The 20,000-nt window shown below is 43.0% G+C and overlaps 1 protein-coding gene across 1 annotated transcript in view; it reads left to right on the top strand.

Annotated features, from left to right (window-relative positions):
• lama2 (laminin, alpha 2) overlaps positions 1 to 20,000 on the top strand; it is a 278,412-nt gene that overhangs the window by 209,039 nt on the left and 49,373 nt on the right. The window contains exons 38-41 of the mRNA XM_084082844.1: positions 1,069 to 1,167; positions 3,073 to 3,184; positions 16,197 to 16,359; positions 19,150 to 19,228. Coding sequence (XP_083938970.1) covers positions 1,069 to 1,167; positions 3,073 to 3,184; positions 16,197 to 16,359; positions 19,150 to 19,228 — 453 coding nt within the window. The remainder of the gene's footprint in view (positions 1 to 1,068; positions 1,168 to 3,072; positions 3,185 to 16,196; positions 16,360 to 19,149; positions 19,229 to 20,000) is intronic.

The following is a 20,000-nucleotide window of genomic DNA, read 5'->3' as shown; positions in this document are numbered from 1 at the left end:
GGACGCGCATGTAAACAAAGCGTGCGTGCGAGACGGCGGAGGGTCCCGACTAACGCCTGGAATAATAATATTTTTATAATATTTATACGTGATCCTCCATTGCAGAGTGATCGCCGATCGAAAACGGCTCACTTCCACCACGTTAAAAATAGATATAGATATTAAGCTTTTAGTCAAGGAGTTAACATTGGAGCGGACAACCGGAAGCATTTTTGACATGGATCCACATCCGGCCTCTCCCTCTTAGAGACTCCTTGGATGATCCCAAAGTTTCGAAAAATATATATTTTTTAAAAATGGGCCAAAAACGGTCCGGACTGTTTATGGCACTCAATGTGTTAAAAGTATATGGCTTGTTTTGGCCAAAGTACATTATTTATTTTGATTATTGGTTGTGCTTCTTTCTTTTTCTTTGTTTTATTATCTACAAGCTCACAACTGCTATGTTTTGCTATTTCTTGAACATGGGGCTTAAGTGAGTAGTTCACACAACATTTTCTATCAATTACACACCCTATGAAGCCTTGAATCTTTTTTTTTTTTTGGCGCATTTCCTAAGCCAATAATTGATGACCCCCGGCTGAGTCTCGTACTGAGTGTCCTAATTATTTTTCTTTTTTTAATCGTGGATTTCTTTTGCAAATCTTTGAATGTATACAGTATTTTTTTTTTTTTGTAACTCAGATCTTTGCTTCTGGGGATTCTACAAATGTCTTCTAAATCAGTTTTTGGAAAACTAGCTTGCTATAATATCAGTGGTACTCTTTTCATGTCAAGGACCCCCAAAATGTATTTGGTCGTGGACCCCATCTCAAAATATTTTGTTCCAAGGACCCCCCCCCCCCCAGAAGCAAAGATTTTAGTTAAAAATGTTCGCTTTAAGAAATATACTGTATATTATAGATTTGCACAAATTTTCAATATTTTTCAAAAATATCTACAAACTCGTAGCTTGTAGATCTGCTATTTTTGAATACCCAAAGAAAGTAAAAAAATGACACAGATAAGTTCCCGGTCTTAAAAAGGGTTATAATTGCTTTACTGAGTAGTTGTGCTTTGTTTCCACAGCACATGCTGTCGCCCCAGAAAGCTCCAGAGAGACTGCTGCAGCTGGCAGACTCCAACCTGGGCTCTCTGGTCACTGAGATGGACCAGCTACACAGCAGGGTGGGTGTCATCTCTCTCTTTATGTCTTTCTCTCTCTCTCTCTCTCTCTGACAATACTTTGTTGATTTTTTGTTTTAAATTTGAGTTGTTTTTTCGTCATTTCTTTTTTTTTTTAAAGATGGTTTGCTAGTTTAATTAAAACATTTTATTAGTTTTCCTTGAGTTTTTATTAGTTTTAGTGTTAGTTTTCATATTGTAATATGGGGTGTTTGCCAGGGGTGAGATTCATAAAGGTTAGGTGTGTTTTAATAAAAACTCAACAAAACATCATACTTTAAATTATTATTCACTATTCATATATTCATGAAAACTGGCATAGCTAAAAATATTTGCAAGATCTGAAATACTAAGCTCGTGTTTGAAATGAATTGACAGAGACTAAAACATATAGTTCAAGTTAGTTATCCGTTTCTGTAAAGCCTGGTTTTTATTCATTTCAGTTAACTAAAATATGTTTTCACATGGAGTTTTTGTCATATTGTTATTTTTAGTCATAATAACCATGGTGTCATGGACATGGTGGACAATCATTCTCAACCTGTGGGCCACCAGGGTATTTCAAGTGGGCCCCCAAATAATTGGCGAAACACTATTTGCTAAACGATTATACACGATTTTAATGATGATAATACTAATATCAAAAAGTGATAACCGATAAATAAGAACTACGTATGGTTCCATTGATCCAAGGTGGAACACAATGGATGGATTGATCGTTCAAATAAACATGCCCTGAAAATGCACGCGGCCCACCCATCTGACCACCTTAACCACGGCAGCCGATGGGCTAAGATTAAGATAAGGTTAAGATTAACAAGTGGGCCCTGATTCAGATTAAGGTTGAGGACCACTGAGCTGAACCGTGCCAGGATGCTTTCAGTGCAGATGAAGGACAACACGGAGAGATTTTCTTCCCCACACAATGTTTACACAGAGAGAAATAACACTCAAACTCACAATGTCATGTGCCTTTTGTATTTTTTATGTCTTTGCCTTGATATCTGCTGACAGCCATCCCGCCATCCTCGCACCCATCACACACACACACACACACACACACACACACACACACACACACACACACACACACACACACACACACACACACACACACACACACACACACACACACACACAAAAGCTAAGATGATGGTCTTGTCAAATGTTGACAAGACCTCTGGCCTCGTCTTTTGTGCGAGTGTGCGCGTCCGTGTGTGTGTGCGTGCGTCGGTTGTATCGACCGCGTAAGGTCGTGTTGATCTGTCAAAGATCCCTCTGTCTATCAAATTGTTTGTTTTTGTCTGTTTTTCCGGCTGTGTTTTTTGTATGTGTGTGTGTGTGTGTGTGTGCGCTCCAAAGTGCGGACAAGACTGACAGTAGCGACTGGGGGATCAATAGTATACACACTCGATACTGTCGATCGATCACGCCGCTGTTGTCATCTCCAGCTCAGGCATGTCCTCCTTCAAGCCTGGGAAGTCAACAATCTGTTCACTTATTCAACACAGTTTACTTATTTATGGAACACCTTTGGTCCGTTACTGACTGCTGTCAGAGGTGTGTGTGTGTGTGTGTGTGTGTGTGTGTGTGTGTGTGTGTGTGTGTGTGTGTGTGTGTGTGTGTGTGTGTGTGTGTGTGTGTGTGTGTGTGTGTGTGTGTGTGTGTGTGTGTGTGTGTGTGTGTGTGTGTGTGTGCGTGCGTGCGTGTGTGTATCTGTCTTTTTAGTTTTTTCTTTGTCTGCCTGCGTTTGAGTATACGTGCATCTCAAGTTCACAGTGGGCAAGGAACCAGTTGAGATACTTTACAAGCTACTAATAATGTGTGTGTGTGTGTGTGTGTGTGCGTGCGTGTGCGCGCGTGTGTGTGTGTGTGTGCGTGTGCGTGTGTGCGCGCGTGTGTCTCCAGGCCACTAAGGTGTCTGCTGATGGTGAACAAGTAGTGGACGATGCTGACCGGATCCACAATCGAGCTGAAGACCTGGAGAACTTCATCAGGGACACACTGCTGGGAGCCAGAGGTACTGTACACCTCTCATCTCCTACACCAGTGGTTCTCTCTCAGTGGGGTTCCCCCCTCGAGGAGATACATGTTTTGTAACCCTGAGAGTGTACAAATGGAAACCAAATGGGCCCGTTGGTTCCTTTTGCTCGCTCTCAGAGTTAAGACTTTTCATATCGTGTAGATTGGCGTCCCAGAGATTGAAAATGATATTCAATGGGGGGCATGTAGGGTGACCGCCCCGTCCCGCATATCAGACAGTCTACATTTCACAAAAGGAAATGCATGTGTTTAATTCAGTCTGACCAGAAGTAGGGATAAAACATATCCCCACCGGCTGTAAAAAATATGACCAGAGGGGGCATATCAAAAGCATAGGCATGTATCCCCCTCCATGACCCCCAACAATTGAACCCTGTTAAACACTGTAGCATACCTCTTGCAGAAATGAAGTTCGGCAAGGTCCTAACACACGCATTGCCTGCCAAACTTCCTTAAGGTAGTTGTATCTCTCTGAATTACACAGCAGTGTCACCAATGCGAACATTGTGTGAGGAGCTCAAGTGACAAGCTTCTCACTTCGATACGTTAAACTATGTATTTGCCACAATGTTTCTGCAAGACTATGTAGTTCAGGTTCTGAAGCAGAAAGAGATGTAACTTGACGCTATTCTGTGTTTAGGCTTTCATTCAGACGGGTCCTTGTAAGGCCCAACCAAGTTCGCAATATACAGCCATTGGTCCTCCATTGACTACATATCGACTGGTTCTTGGGTCTATTAGTTCATTATAGTTTGCTCCGATAAGTAGCAATGGTTGTGCATCCGTAATAATTGGTAGCGGTAGATCCCTCAGGTGCTGATATTTCCTTTGCAGTTCTCGAATTGGATAGGTGTAACTGGCGAATTCAAATTCCTTAGTCGTGAAGGCTCTCATCTCGTAGGCATTTTGGGGTTGTGACGCTGGGGCCACAGAGAATGTCACGAATGATCCGCCAAAGGTATGGGGGCCCGGTGAAAATGGTAGAGTAAGAGGTAGATTTTTAACTTCTCCTTGGAGATCTAGATGCTGAGCAGCACTATGTAAAAGGAGAGTAATCTGTGAACCGTCGACCAGGAGTGCAAAAGTCTGAAGACTTTTGTTACCGTTCCGAAGGATAACTTCCACGATCCTGACTAACACCTGCTTTCTTGTAGGACAATCCGCAATATGGAAGTAATTACATATAAGCGGGTGTTCTTCCTGTGATATATATTCTTCTTCGTCATATGAAGAGGCAGGGTCCTCCTTCGTAACAATGTCTGAGCTGCTGGTGGGGGGTGTATCCCCAGTGGAAGATGCTGACACATCGGGTGTCGATTCGGACGTTTCAGGGTGATCCGAGGATGGTTTGACGTTGATGTCATGAAGGATATCGTGGTGATGTCCTTTACAAATTGTACACTTGGCTCTAAGTGTACAACACGTTACCTGATGGCCGCGGGCGCATTTCCAGCACCTAGTGGTCATTTTGATCCAATCCCTCTTTTCCTCTGTTGACAGAGACTTAAGGTTAGGGCATTGGTTCATGGGATGATCCTGATCGCAATAAGGGCAGTGATGGTGATAGCGTTTCCTGGATTCCTCTGATGACCCTCTTTTGGACCTCATAGGTCGTACTCTGCCATGGAGAATAGCATTTGTCTTTGGAGGTTTATAATTGGAGCATTCCTTGCGTGGACCTTGTCTAGTTCTCGAAGTAACGTCTGTCTCACCGTAGTTGCGCGCAATCTCGGCTTCCTCCTTCACAAAGTCTAGTAGTTGTTCAAACCCAGCAGTTGCTAATTCATGACACTCGTATTCGTGTGCATAACGGTCCCATTTATATATGAGACTGCGTGGTAGTTTCAGGACGAATGTCTCTAAGGCATTGGGAGAATCCAGGACTTGCGGGGCTGCGACATAGTTCATGTCATTCCAACAAGTATTCAAGAACAACGCATAATCACTTAAGGCTTGGTGATCACGTGATGTTAATGGTGCCCAATTCTTAGCCTTTTTGCTCACTGTGTGTGTTGCTTTAGAGATCATAGTCATTAGTTCATAGTCATAGTTACTATCCCCTAGTAGCTGGTTGAGTTTTGCTTGGTGCGATACTCGACTTAAAGGGGCTGTTGGATGACGAGGTGTATCTTGATGCATATTGGTTCGGTCATTTACCTGATCTGGAAAGCGGCGGTCATCTCCTTCAGGCTCTGGGGTAGAAGTCTCATGTTCCCGGCTCCTTTGGTTTAGAGCAGAGATGGTAAAACTCTCTTCTTGTATATCCGATGTATTAACGGTATCCCCAGCCGCCTTGCCTCTACACGGCAACGTCTGTTGGATAGGTCGGGTGGAACTTGCCGTTGGCTTAAGGCTCCGAAGCATGCATCTCATACCTTCTTGAATCCCTTGCATCTCTTGCCTAAGTCCGTCCAGATCTCTCTGTGTGCATCTCATCTCATCTCGGTGAAGATTGAAACAGAGGTCATCAATGTCATCCTCTTCATCGGAGTGCCGCCATGCAGCCATATGCCTTTTCTTGGAGATGATGCCAAGCTCTATAGGGTCTGGCTTCCGTAGTCGGCTGGACGATTCAAAATCAAATCAAATAAAAAGATCTGTGATTCGGGAAATCCAGATACTGAGGAAATAGATAATAAATAATATATGAGGATCTCCCGATCTGGCCTAAGAACAATTGGCTTCCTCAAATATTCCTTTGAACCAAAATCCTGTTTCTTTCAAATCTGTAATTGATCTGCAATTGGTGGCACCCATAGTCAACCTTACATAGTCCTGTTGTGCACCTGAATAACTACACCTCAGCACGCCATTGGCTAATTGGCAATGACGTCACTAATATACTCCTTTTAGTCCCATATAAGGAAAATTGGTCGTTTATTTTGTTTTATTTCCACGCTCTGATCCAGGTGTCAAACTCACCGTTCCAGCATATGGAGTATAAAACTTTTTTTTTGCATAGAGAACTTGCAGAATCTGAAAAAAAAATCTTCTTTTGAAGTATGCTGGCAGCTTAACTCAGCGATGGGGGTTCATACAGGCTTGCAGGTTAAAGGAGCAGACCTCCATAAGGTTCATGGTTTGATCCCTCAGACCGGTGAGAAAAATCTAGTTAATGCCCACCGTTGAAGTACCCTTGGGCAAGGCACTTAAACCCTGCTCCGGTTCACCAATTGCTTTCCAGAAGCACTCATGCCTGATTTACCGTTGGTTGCGTGCCGTGCACCAAGAATAGCCGATCTACAAGCTCACACGATTAAAAAAAGTTTCCAAACATTTTTTTTAAATCTTGAAAGTATTTGAAACTCTGCTGTGTGTGTGTGTGTGTGTGTGTGTGTGTGTGTGTGTGTGTGTGTGTGTGTGTGTGTGTGTGTGTGTGTGTGTGTGTGTGTGTGTGTGTGTGTGTGTGTGTGTGTGTGTGTGTGTGTGTGTGTGTGTGTGTGCGCGTGTGCGCGTGCGTGTGTCTCTCTGGTACAAAACATTTCCGAGACGAAATGTATATAGGGCTGAAGTGGTTAGTGTGTTTTGCGATAATAATCAAAGCCTAAAAGATGACAAGTAACTTGAGTTTTCAAAGAATTGTAGTGGAGTAAAAGTACAATATTTGCTTCTGAGATGTAGTGGAGTAGAAGTGAAAGTACTGAAAACTGGAAATACAAAATACCTCAAAATTGTACTGAAGTACAGTACTTGAGTAAATGTACTTTGTTACTTCACACCACTGCAGAGGACACAATTTGAGGTAAATCCTCTCACAGTGGCACAGCACCGGCTGCTCTAAAACGTCGTCGGGCACACAGTCAAATCCGGAGGGTTCATTTTACTCCGAGAATGAGTTGAAACAAACTCTCCGGATTTTTAACACCGTACAGCAAAAAGGGGGTTAGCTAACGACAAGGTTACTAGAGGACGCGCGGGCTCGCAAAGTGAATGTCGCGCGTTCAAATCCCTAGATCGCGGGGCGAGGGACCCGCGCTGACGGCACTGAATGAGCGACACTCTATAAACCCCTCTCCTTCAGTAAAAAGCACCGCGGTGGCGCCCTTGACCGAGGTGCTTAACCAATTAACACCGGGAACGCATCTGTGTCATTTTTAGATTTCTCTGTTCAAAAATAGCAGATCTACAAGCTCATTGCCGCGCTATGAGCTTGTAGATCTGCTATTTTTGAACATTTTTGAAAATGTGGGCAAATCTTTGAATGTATCTATTTTTTAAAGCGACCGTTTTTAAATCAAATTTTTGCTTCTGGGGGGGTCCCTGGAACATATTTTGAGATGGGGTCCGCGGCCAAATACATATCATTTTGGGGGTCCTTGATATGAAAAAGTTTGAGAGGCACTGATATTATAGTGACATAAGTTTTTTCAAAAAACTGTTAGGATTTAGAAGACATTTTGTAGAATCCCCCAGAAGCAAAGATTTGAGTCACAAATGTTTGTTTTAAAGAATATATATATTCAAAGATTTGCACATATTTTCACGATCTTTCGCGGCACTCGGTGCCGCGCTATGAGCTTGTAGATCTGCTATTTTTGAATAGCCAAAAGAAATCTTAAAATGACACACAGATGCGTTCCCGGTCTTAATGGGTTAACTCCCATGGTGCACCTTCCGGAATGTGTGTGACCTTCCATTCCCCTATTCTCTGCCCCTGTACTCCCACACGCCACTGCTGTAATTAAACAATGTGTCCTTATATTCCATGTGGCCGTTTGAATGAATGAGGTGACCCGAGGTGTGGCATTGTTATTGGCTGTGTCAGTCTTGTGTCATTATCACCAGGGTTGGATTTTCCGGGGAAGGGGGAAGGAGGGGGTCCATGCCTCTCCTGTTTGTTTTTTTTAAAGATATTTTTGGGGCTTTTTCTGCATTTTTTTATTGATAGTATGCAGTAGACTGGGGAGAGAGCGATGGGGAGTGACATGCAGCAAAGGTCTGCGATTCGGGATTCGAACCCGCATTACGCATTAGCAGCCTATAGGTGCCTGGACCGCTACGCCAGCTGTCCGGGCCCATGCCTCGGCTTTTGATATCCCCCCCTTCTGGTCATTCGTTGTAATCGCCAGTGGGGACAGGTATTTCCTTTCGAGGAATGTAGGCTGTCTTTATATGTTTGATATTTTCTCTTCTTTATAATATAACGATTAAACAATTTAATTAACAAAAACATAATATGATAAGGGGAATTGTGAGCTTTTAGAAGTGCTTGTTATGAATGGTGTGTGTGACCCAAGCGCACAGCAAAGAGGAGAGGTTTTTATTCAGTCCAGAAAAGTGATGATGAGGGGGGGAGTTGGAGGGGGGGTGGACTCCGCAGGTTGCCACAACTCAGCGTGGGATCCGGGGTACTGCAGAGGAGAGGAGAAACAGGATCAGTGGAAACTAGAAAAAGTGCTCCTCGGAGCACAGGTCTCCGCCAGGTCAGGTAGGTTATTGTGGGGCAGCAATGTTCGGAATTCGCCAATCAGGATGGAATATGAAAAATCGGATGGATCCATCTTGATCACTTGACTATATAGGTAATGGGTACCGATTTGCATGATGTTTGAATTTGTAGGAGTAATATAAAAAAGAAAAGTGTTGCAATATCGGCCTCCTGGTGGCGCTATAATAGGGCAATGTTAAAAGGATAGCATTTGTTCTTCAACGTAGTGCGAATGTGCGTGCAAAGTGTCACCGCAATCGGATGCTGCATTCATGATTTGTGTCATTTTGTTCAAAACGGGCCACTCCTGCAAACTTTAGATGTCAATGTTAGCCAATCAGGATGGAATATGAAAAATTAAAAAGACCCATCTTGATCACATGACTATAGAGATCATGTGTACCGATTTGCGTGAAATTTGGATAAATTCCTAAGGCTTAATATCAAAAAATGTGTTTTACATAAGTCGGCCTCCTGGTGGCGCTATGAAAGGCAAATGTGAAAAATGCAGGGCAGTTGTTTTTCCTTGGCCTCTAGGGAGTGTGCGTGTAAAGTGTCACGCAGATCGTTGCAGTTCTAGTTAAAAACGCAAATCAGCCTTTTATAGCGCCACCATGACGCTGATTTGAAAAATGTTAATGTGCGTGTGAAATCTCACGGAAATCGCAAGCTGCGTTCATGATTTGAGGCATTCTGTTGAAAACGGATTAATCCTGCAAACTTTGGAAGCCAACCTTAGCCAAGCAGGATGGAATATGGAAAATTGGACAAATCGGTGTTGACTATAGAGATACTGTGTACAGATTTGCGTGATGTTTGGATAAAATCTGTAGGAGTACTGTCAAACAATGTGTTTTGCAAAAAGCGGCCTCCTGGTGGCGCTATAAGAGGCCCATTTGAAAAATTTGGGGCAGAGGTTCTGCTCTGGCATCCAGGGAGTGTGTGTGCACAGTTTCGCTGCGAACAAGCCAACGGTGCCAGAGATTAGCTGTACACAAAATGACAGAATGAGGGTCGGACGGACACACACACACACACACACACACACACACACACACACGGACTGACACGGACTGATATATGCCCATGGGCATGCCCATATATACTGTATATATATATATATACCGATGCTATCAGGGATCTACATATATGGGCATAAAAGGGCAAAGGATAAACAGGTATAGACATCTCCATATATGGGCACAAAAGGGACACAGACAGACACACGGATACAACGGGCACAATGGGTATTGCATAACCGGGTGGGGGTGTGTTCCCTATTTGCATCGTTCCTGACTTGCATAGCTCCAGAATAGGCTGGTGCCCTGGTCTAGTGTTATATAAAAAATGTTGTGATTTGCCAACTATTCAGGGGCCCACTTGCAATATTCTCACCGCCCAACAGTGGGCCCCGGCCCACAAATTGGGAATTGCTGCCGTATGCTCAAGTAAGAAATATATCTCTTAATATTACATTTTTAATTTGTGGCAACTAAATTGCTCAGATCACCATTTGTGTAATCGGAGTACTCTAACGCGTTACTTTGTAACACATTACCGCCAACACTGGTCGTGAGCTTGTAGATTAGCCATGAATAGGGCTTAATGAGAAACATTTACAATCTAGGCATTTATCTGGGCAGTTTTGCCTGCACAAATTGGCGTTGTTAGGAATGCATGACAACAGTTTATGTTGTGTGTGAATTCACACCAGATATTTGGTCTGCTTATATGCTTAGATGTGAAGCTATCTTAAAACGGTCAATCCGTCTCAGTACGTCTAAGAGAAACTTTCTTTTCAGCCAGGCTCTACTGTGACAATCCAAGAGGGAGAGAGACAGGGAATATATAGAAATATTTCAGCCCAAAGGGAACCTACGTATATTTCCATATAACATGGATAGCAGCAGATTTTACCATGAAGAAGCGGTGGCTCAAATCGTCAGCCCTGTAGACAGCCAGAAACGAGGAGACGACACTGATGAACCAGGATCTTATCGAGACTTTAACTCAACAAGGACAAGTAAGAATACAACCAATGACGTACACAGTGGACAGGCTGATGGCCAACCTGGAGTAAAACCTTTCCACTGTAACCAGTGTGTCAAGAGTTTCGATCGGTTGAGTAATCTGATGACACACATGCGTATCCACAGTGGAGAAAAGCCTTTCCACTGTAAACAGTGTGACAAGAGTTTCAGTCAGTCGAGTAATCTGACGACACACATGCGTATCCACAGTGGAGAAAAGCCTTTCCACTGTAAGCAGTGTGACAAGAATTTCAGTCATTTAAAAATTCTGAAGACACACCTGCGTATCCACAGTGGAGAAAAGCCTTTCCGCTGCAAACAGTGTTACATGAGTTTCAGTGTGTCTGGCAATCTGACAAAACACCTGCGTGTCCACAGTGGAGAAAAGCCTTTCCACTGTAAGCAGTGTAGAAAGAATTTCAGTCATTTAAATACTCTGAAGAGACACCTGCGTATCCACACTGGGGAAAAAACACTCCACAGGAGTTTCGATCAGTGATATGTTCTAAGTGTGTTCTGAGACGCTAGCTTGCAAATTGTCTATTTTTGCCATTTTTATGCAACAGCATTTTATGGAAAGCATAAAATGGGGCTGGAAATTGCAGACTGTGTGCATGATTTCAGGCCATTTTTAGCCAATCAGGATGGAATATGAAAAATCTGAAAGACTAGTTTGGTTTATTACACGGCTTGGTTGAATGCTCGATTCTGATTGGTCAGTCATCGGTCATTATTTCTGGATAATGACCGATGATAATGACCGGTGAGACCGACGAGGAAACTGTGTAATCAGAGACTCAGAACACCTGCTCATATCAACCTGCGCTGCTTGATTTTATGCTTTATCCAACATTGACAGCCATGTAAACAAACAACCAATGTCATTTACAACTAAACGTTGCTCTCAAGAATGTTTTTGAAAACATTTGAAGTGAGAAATAGACGATGCAATAACCGAAAAGTCATTCTATTTGATCCACTGCACTTCCTTGTTTATCGTGGCACAACAACGGGGGAATACCAAAACGCTCGCCCCAAAACATAGTCGCCCTGGGGCAAATCCGGCGGTATTACAGGCAAATCGGCAGTAAATAGAATGGGGGGCGAGTGTGTTTTGGGGCGAGTTTTTTTCCATTTCGTCATTTGTTTTTGCGAGGCGAACTTGTCCGCCCAGCCCAATACTTATGGAATACTTTCATTGCCGTAAGCAAGGAAATACTTCGTTTTGTTGTTACTTTTGGGTAAATGTATTTATGTATGTATTAAGTAGCCGTGTAATAAGCGGGATAATGCATGGGGAGGTAGTCATTATTGAAATTTAAAGCCCTTCAGGGCGATTAACCACCTCGGCTTCGCCTCGGTGGTTAATCGCCCTGTCGGGCTTTAAGTTTCAATAATGACTACCTCCCCATGCATTATCCCTTGCTTAATGACTATAGAGAGACTGTGTACCGATTTGCGTGATGTTCGGATTAAATCTGTAGGAGTACTGTCAAAAAATGTGTTTTGCAAAAAGCGGCCTCCTGGTGGCCTCTGAATTGGCATCCAGGGAGTGTGTGTGCACAGTTTCGCTGCGATCAAGCCAACGGTGCCGGAGATTAGCTGTACACAGACAGAATGACGGACTGACGGACGGACGGACAGGGTGCAAAACATACTCTCTCGCCATGCCTGTCGGCCTGGCGGAGACAATAAGCACAGGGGAAAAAACAACTGAAGGCTGGCACTGCAACTGCATGAAGTTAAACAGGCTGGTAAAGTAGCTGTGTAAAGCTAAAATGCAAAATGCACTACAACTTGAATAAGCTAAACTGTAGGCTGGCCTGTGCTTTACTGTACGTGTAGATCTGTCGACGAATGACGTGCAGACAGGGTTCTTGTTGAGGCAGGAGTTAGTTGATTGTAGACGAGGGACAGGTGCGGGGATTAGTGAAGGAGAGCAGGTGCACTGAGTGTGACGTAGAGTAGTCAGCGACGGGGGTGCGTGCGCTGAGCGCGTTGCAGTGCTGGAGCTGAAGTGCGGGGAGCCTCGGAACCCGAGTGCACAGAGGTAGAAGGACGGGCAGGTGAGCGGGAACGTGAGCGCCCGTGCTCCGGGGAATTGGAGCGCTGTAAAACGGGCCCGGGACAGAGAGAAGCGGAGCGGAGGGGACGCGCAGCCGTAACAGAGCTATTATCACTATTGGCTCAAGTAGTGTTGAGAAAATGCCTACCCCATTTGTGTTTTTTTTCACAAATTGATCCCTGGTCATATTACCATTATGGTTTGAAAATAATACAGGCCTGATCCTAGAGACTACAGTATTCCAGTCCTGAGTTTAGTTTAGACCGACTGTCATGATGAAACTGTCCACTCCACGTTACTGCTCCTAGCCTTCTGGCTCTCCGCCTAATCACTATGTCATTATGAGTGTGTGTGCGTGTGCGTGTGCGTGTGCGTGTGCGTGTGCGTGTGCGTGCGTGTGCATGTGCATGTCAGTGGCGTGGCTCAATGGATGATTGAGAGCAGCAATTAGAGGCTTAATTAGTGGCTATCTTGCACACACACACACACACACACACACACACACACACACACACACACACACACACACACGTGCGCGCACACGCAATCAGGCAAGAATATACTGTAACACACTCTTCACTGTGTGTTTACCAGATACTGTAATATGATTCTATCCACGTTTTAAGTGTTTAATTGGCTTTTAAATTCCACTATGCAATTACACTGCTGTGACACAGACACACATGCATGCACGCATGTGCACACACACACACACACACACACACACACACACACACACAAACACACACGCGTGCACCAAGTACACACATCCACACTATCAAGACACACACACACAAACACACACACGCGTGCACCAAGTACACACATCCACACTATCAAGACACACAAACATCTGTGCACCTACTGTGTACGCACTGTACATGCATAAACATGTGCATGACCACATGCATACACAAACAAATACACACACGCACACACACAGACTCACACACAGCTGTTGATTAGCATTATGGGTTTACTTCTGTCTTGCTTTAATCACATCATGTTTACATTTCAAATAGGGGAAGACTGCTGAATCGCTACCTTCACACACGCACACACACACACACACCTTATTTCACCTCAAGTTTCAACTTGCTCTAATCACGTCATGTTTACCTTTGAAATGAAAGGGATGCAGCAACACTACACCACACACACGCGCGTGCACACACACACACACACACACACACACACACACACACACACACACACACACACACACACACACACACACACACACACACACACACACACACTGTATACTGACTCCTTTCTTTTGCTTTTTCTAACTATCATATACCTCTCTCTGTATTCAACTCTCTCTCTCTCTCTCTCTCTCTCTCTCGAACATGTGCTCACACAGACACACACACACACACACACACACACACACACACACACACACACACACACACGCGCGCGCACGCCTCATTAAATTCCAGTGGTAGGAATATTATTCAAATGAGCCTAGCAGCGTGTCTTATCGTTGATTGCTTTGACTGCCTTTGAATTGCAGTTAGAAAGCAACACATTTGTGTTGCCATTAATGTGATCTGTGTCTCTTGCACTGCGAGGCTGCGTTTGTACTTTACATTTGATTCGGCTGAAAGCTGAGTTTACATGCCCCCTTTGCTCCCTAATTTGATGTATTGTTTGATTCTCTTTAAAGTTTTATTTCTTACTGCACTTTATATTTTATTTGTGTTAACCCATTAAGACCGGGAACGCATCTCTGTCATTTTAAGATGTCTTTGGGCTATTCAAAAATAGCAGATATACAAGCTCATAGCGCGGCACCGAGTGCCGCGCTATGAGCTTGTAGATCTGCTATTTTTTGAAAAATCTTTGAATATATAATATTTTTAAGGTGTTTTTTTTTACTAAAATCTTTGCATCTCAAAAAACTTTTTTGAGATGGGGGTCTGTGGCCAAATACATACAATTTTGGGTATCCTTGACATGAAAAAGTTTCAGAAACACTGATTATAGCAACATTCTTTTTTTCAAAAAACTGTTAGGATTTAGATGATATTTGTAGAATCCCCCAGAAGCAAAGATTTGAGTTACAAATGTAAAAAAAACGATATATTCAAAGAGTTGCACACATTTTCAGGATTTTTCAAAAAAATTGCAGATCTCTCTATGAGCTTGTAGATCTGCTACTTTTGAATAGCCAAAGATTCCCGGTCTTAATGGGTTAATGCCCTCATTATGCTTGAATTGTTTTGTTTTGCATTTCAATATTGCCCACTCAGCTCCTACTGCACACCTGCCTGCCGTCACTCTTTTGAGATCTGTTATGGATAAAAAAAAAAACATAATATTTCCATTCAAGGGTGAACAATGGTGTAAAGTAACTAAATACATTTACTGTACTTAAGTACAATTGTTTTACTTTACTGGAGTACTTCCAATTTTCAATACTTTTACTTCTACTCCACTACATCTCAGAGGCAAATATTGTACTTTTTACTCCACTACAATTACTTGAAAACTTAGTTACTAGTTACTTTGCTGATTTTAGTACTTTTACTTTTGGTACTTTAAGTATATTTTGATGGCAATACTTGTGTACTTTTGCTCAAGTAACATTTTGAACACAGGCCTTTTAACTTGTGACAGAGTATTTTTATATTGTGGTATTGCTACTTTTACTTAAGTAAAATAGCTGAGTACCTCTTCCACCAGTGAGGGATAGACAGCATCACAGCAGGGCCCAGCAGCCTGGCTTCCTATAAGTCCTCTCTCTCTCCCAACGCTCCGACCGCGCAGCAACCCTCCTGGGCAGGAGTCTTCTGAGGTGTCATCTTAGACACCTTTTGTACCCAAAGACGTCTTCTCTAAATGCTATAGAGACATTACAACAACAGCAGCGCTATGAGCGCCGCGCTATGAGCTTGTAGATCTGCTATTTTTGAAAAATCGTGAAAATGTGTGCAAATCTTTGATTATATATTTTTTAAAGCGAACATTTTTAACTCTATTCTTTGCTTCTGGGGGTCCCTGGAACAACACTTTTTGAGATGGGGGTCCACGGCCAAATACATATCATTTTTTAGGGTCCTTGACATGAAAAAGTTTGAGAACCTCTGATATAGAAACATACGTTTTTTCAGAAAACTGTTAGGATTTAGAAGACATTTGTAGAATCGGCTTCAGGTCTTAATGGGGTAACAAATGACAGGAGAGACACTAGATGGACAGCTGCAGTCAAGTACAAAATGTGCACTCCGGTGTAAAACTAAATAAAAAAGAAGCTATAACTCAACCTTTTCACCAAATAAAAAGTAAACTAGCAAACCTTCTTTAAAAACGAATAAAAAAATAAACGGAAATTGAAAACATGAAGTCAAAACGAAAAAAAAAAAAAACTAAAAACTATAATAACCTTGGTGTGTGGTTATTGTGTGTGTGTGTGTGTGTGTGTGTGTGTGTGTGTCTGTGTGTGTGCGTGGGTGAGCAGACCTCCAGTCCAAGGCAGCAGAGTTAAACGCCACTCTCTCCCGGAGGGACGGAGCTCCAGAGAGGAGCTTGAAGGAGATGAAGTCAGACATCGAGGCCATGCTGGCCGAGCTGCGCAACAGACAGCTGGGAGGCAAGAAAAACATCGCTGACGAGGAGCTGGGGTACACGCACGCACACATACACAGTTACACACATGCACGTACAGTACACACACATACAGTGTGTACACACACACACACACACACACACACACACACACACACACACACACACACACACACACACACACACACACACACACAGAGCTACAATGAAGTCTTACAGCCATCTCATATCGTCGCTGTCGGGTGGAAACCTCCAAAACTGTTACTTTTCAGGATTCAAATACAAAAATAGCTAGAATAGCTGATCTACAAGCTCAAAACGCATCGTCGCAAGCTCAAGACGATGCGTTTTGAGCTTGTAGATCGGCTATTTTAGCTCTCTTTGAAGTCTTTGTAAAAAAAACAAAAAAAAACAACAACCCACAGACAGATGTCTACCTTTGTCAACGCATTAATATGGAAAATGAATTTTCTACCTTCTTTTGTGTGCTTTCATCACTCGCTTTTCTATTTTACTGGCTGTTTCTGCCTCCCTTCGCCTCCTTTCATACTTTCACTCTTTTGTTCACTCGTTCCTCGCTTCTTTTCTCTCAGTTGACTTCAAATGCATTAGCAGTAAAGCTGTTTCTACTGCGCAGACAGCTGATTGGTGCATCTCCCCCGGCCATCTCTCTCTCTCTCTCTCTCTCTCTCTCTCCCTCTCTCTCTCTCTCTCTCTCTCTCTCTCTCTCTCTCCCTCTCTCTGTTGATGTTTGAGAAACTAGTGTTTCTTTTATTAAGGTGTAGCTCTTATGATACAACACTGGTTCTCAACCTGTGGGCCATGAGGATTTTACAAGTGGGTCCTAAAATAATTGGTAAAACACTAAGATTTGAATTATAATATAATATTAATATTATTTTTTTTAAATAGAAAATAAAATAATTTCCAAATTCAAGGGAATTGGATTCAAACTCGCGTCCTACTTACTCACAAAGGAGCGGTCCATGCACTAACTGGTTGAGACACCAGGCACCACAGAAACTAGTGTTTCGAAATTAACAGCAACATAACAAGTGTTTTGCTCTCTCTCTCTCTCTATCTCAGCCGCTCTCTCTCTCACACACACACTCACTCTCTCACACTCACTCTCTCTCTCTCACACACACACACACACACACACACACACACACACACACACACACACACACACACACACACACACACACACACACACACACACACACAAATCAGCTCTCTTCAACTCCCCCCCTCCTCTCTCTCTCACTCGCTCTTTTTCTGTGCTGTCTCTTCCAGCAGTAAATGTTGACGAGGTCGATGAGTTAATTAAAACTACAGCCGCAAGGGGAACGGAAAGAAAGACGGAGAGGGACAGAGAGTGACAACACACAACAAAGAGAATACATGCGAATGTGGGAGAAAGTGCAGAAAAAAAGTAGATTATTAAAGAAGAGTGAGACAGGAAAATCCATCTATCTTTAGCTCAAGTGTCTGCTGGACGGGAAACAAAACTGATTTTTTTATCGAGCCTTTAGGGGAGCTTTCCGCGATAACGGAGCCGTCAAAGGATATTAAACAGTATTTGATAAAGGGGGGAGAAAAACTAAAAACAAAACGCTGAATGTATAAATTTGGATTGCACCCCTAATGGGGGTCCAACAGTTACCCTTAGTAGTATCTTCATAGGAGTAGTAAAAGAAGTTGGATGTAAGGGGTTGGTAGGGTGTACCAGGCAGTTCTTTTTTTTACTCAATTTTTTTATCCCACGATTTTTGTAACCCAATTTTTTCAACCAGTGCCAACGCTAGGGTGTTAGTTGGCAGTTGCTAATGTTTTGCTACTGTGGGGTGTTGCTGCTATGGGTGTACACAGAATGCAGTTCCTAGCATGTACAGTAACGCGTGGTTGCAAGAGTGTTACCTGCGACTGCCTCCTACGGCGTAGCAGCAGGCAGTTGCTATGGTATTGGTAGGCAGTTGTTAGGCTGTAACAGATGGGTTCTAGGGTTGTTAAGGTGAAGTAAGTGTTTGCCAACGTTGTCTCACAAAAACATATTCATATATTGTCATTTTTGGACTTTTTGGGACCATTTTTGAGCAGCGCATTCTCAAACCCGTACCGTCAAACGGGGGACGGATTTGACCATACAGCACTATGGTGTCGGGGGTGTACTCCCGCCGTTGCATGCTGATGGCGGACATGATGATTTACCATTCTGTCCCTGTCGGTACAAAACTCAGACGGCGCTGAGTCCGCTGAAGCAGACTTCGCAATGTTCGGCACAGTGTTTTATCAAATGACGTGACGGGCGCCCCCTGTCATGTCAAACGTTTGGTCACATGTTGTCCTATGCCGTCACTACAGTACGGCTTGAGAGTGAGATGCTGTGAGAAGTACATTGTAGATGTCCCCCCCTCCCTGAAATGAGCCTATACTAATTAATGCTCAACATGTAAAGTTGAGGACTGAAAATGATGTAAATTGAAATTATGTAAATTACTTGTTGATAGTTGCTGGTATTATTTGGAATCTTTGTTTTGTTCATATATTTCCTGCTACAATGCACATTGTTATACAGTACACACACACACACACACACACACACACACACACACACACACACACACACACACACACACACATGCGTCCATGCTGCCATACACACAGACGCACACAAAGTAAAATGTTTTACATAGCCATAGTTTAATCTAAATTAGCCTCGGGGATCAATAAAAGAAAGCAGATATTTCACTCCAACAGTCTGACATCCTCGCTTATAGACTGATTATTATTTTCCAACCTGCACAGCCTTTTAAAATTATCCTCTCCTCTCCTCTCCTCTCCAGTCTGGCAGAGGAGTTGTACCAGAAAGTGAAGAGGTTATTTGGAGACCCCCACCAGGCCACAGAGGACCTGAAAGCAGAGGTAACTGTTGTGCAGTTTATTTCTGTCCTATTCTATCCTTGTCTGGTTTATTAACTAAACGTAGCAGAGAGGAATTGAATTGACTTGCATGGCAGGGTAATGTAATTGGTCCTGTTGTTTGTTTGTTTGTTCGTAAGATAACTTTTTTACAAATTTACATTTAACTTTGTGTGAGTGATCTCTAGGCTTCTATAATGCCAGGTTGAATGTAGTTAAAGCAGTGATGTATGTGATATGTTTTGGTTAAAACAAAGTTTATTGTAAAAACTTAAAGCCCTATATTGTGATAGTATTCATTGTTATAGGGGGTTACATGTCATTGTTTTACTAACATTACTAACCCTATCCCTAACCCTAACCCTAACCGCACAAAGCCACGTAGTCGGAGTAGCGGGATGTCGAAATGGAAGGCGGTTCCCGGTATAGAGTGCTTGTTCCCCAGCTCTTTAACTCTTTGACTGCCAAAACGGGAATTCCCGTACGATGGTACTATGGCTATCATGGCCAATGACGGAAATGACGAAATTATAAAAGAAAAAAAAAGCAACTAGGAGATAACGCTATCCAAAAAATTGCTGCTCCATTCACTTCAATGTTAAAAATCAAACGGAGGAAAAATGCACCATTTTCGTGGCACCGGGACGGCACAGTCTGAAATAAGTGTGGCAATGAAAGAGTTAATGAAGAGAACACATTTTGAGGTAGGTTTCATTCAATCAGGAGAGAGAACCCCACACTCTCCTGATTGGATGAAATTGGTATCCTAACCTAA

This window comes from Gymnoscopelus microlampas (genome assembly GCF_963454915.1).
Source record: "Gymnoscopelus microlampas genome assembly, chromosome: 16".
NCBI lineage: Eukaryota > Metazoa > Chordata > Actinopteri > Myctophiformes > Myctophidae > Gymnoscopelus > Gymnoscopelus microlampas.
Note: the sequence above shows the minus strand (reverse complement) of the source record. Positions and strands in the feature narration are given on the sequence as shown.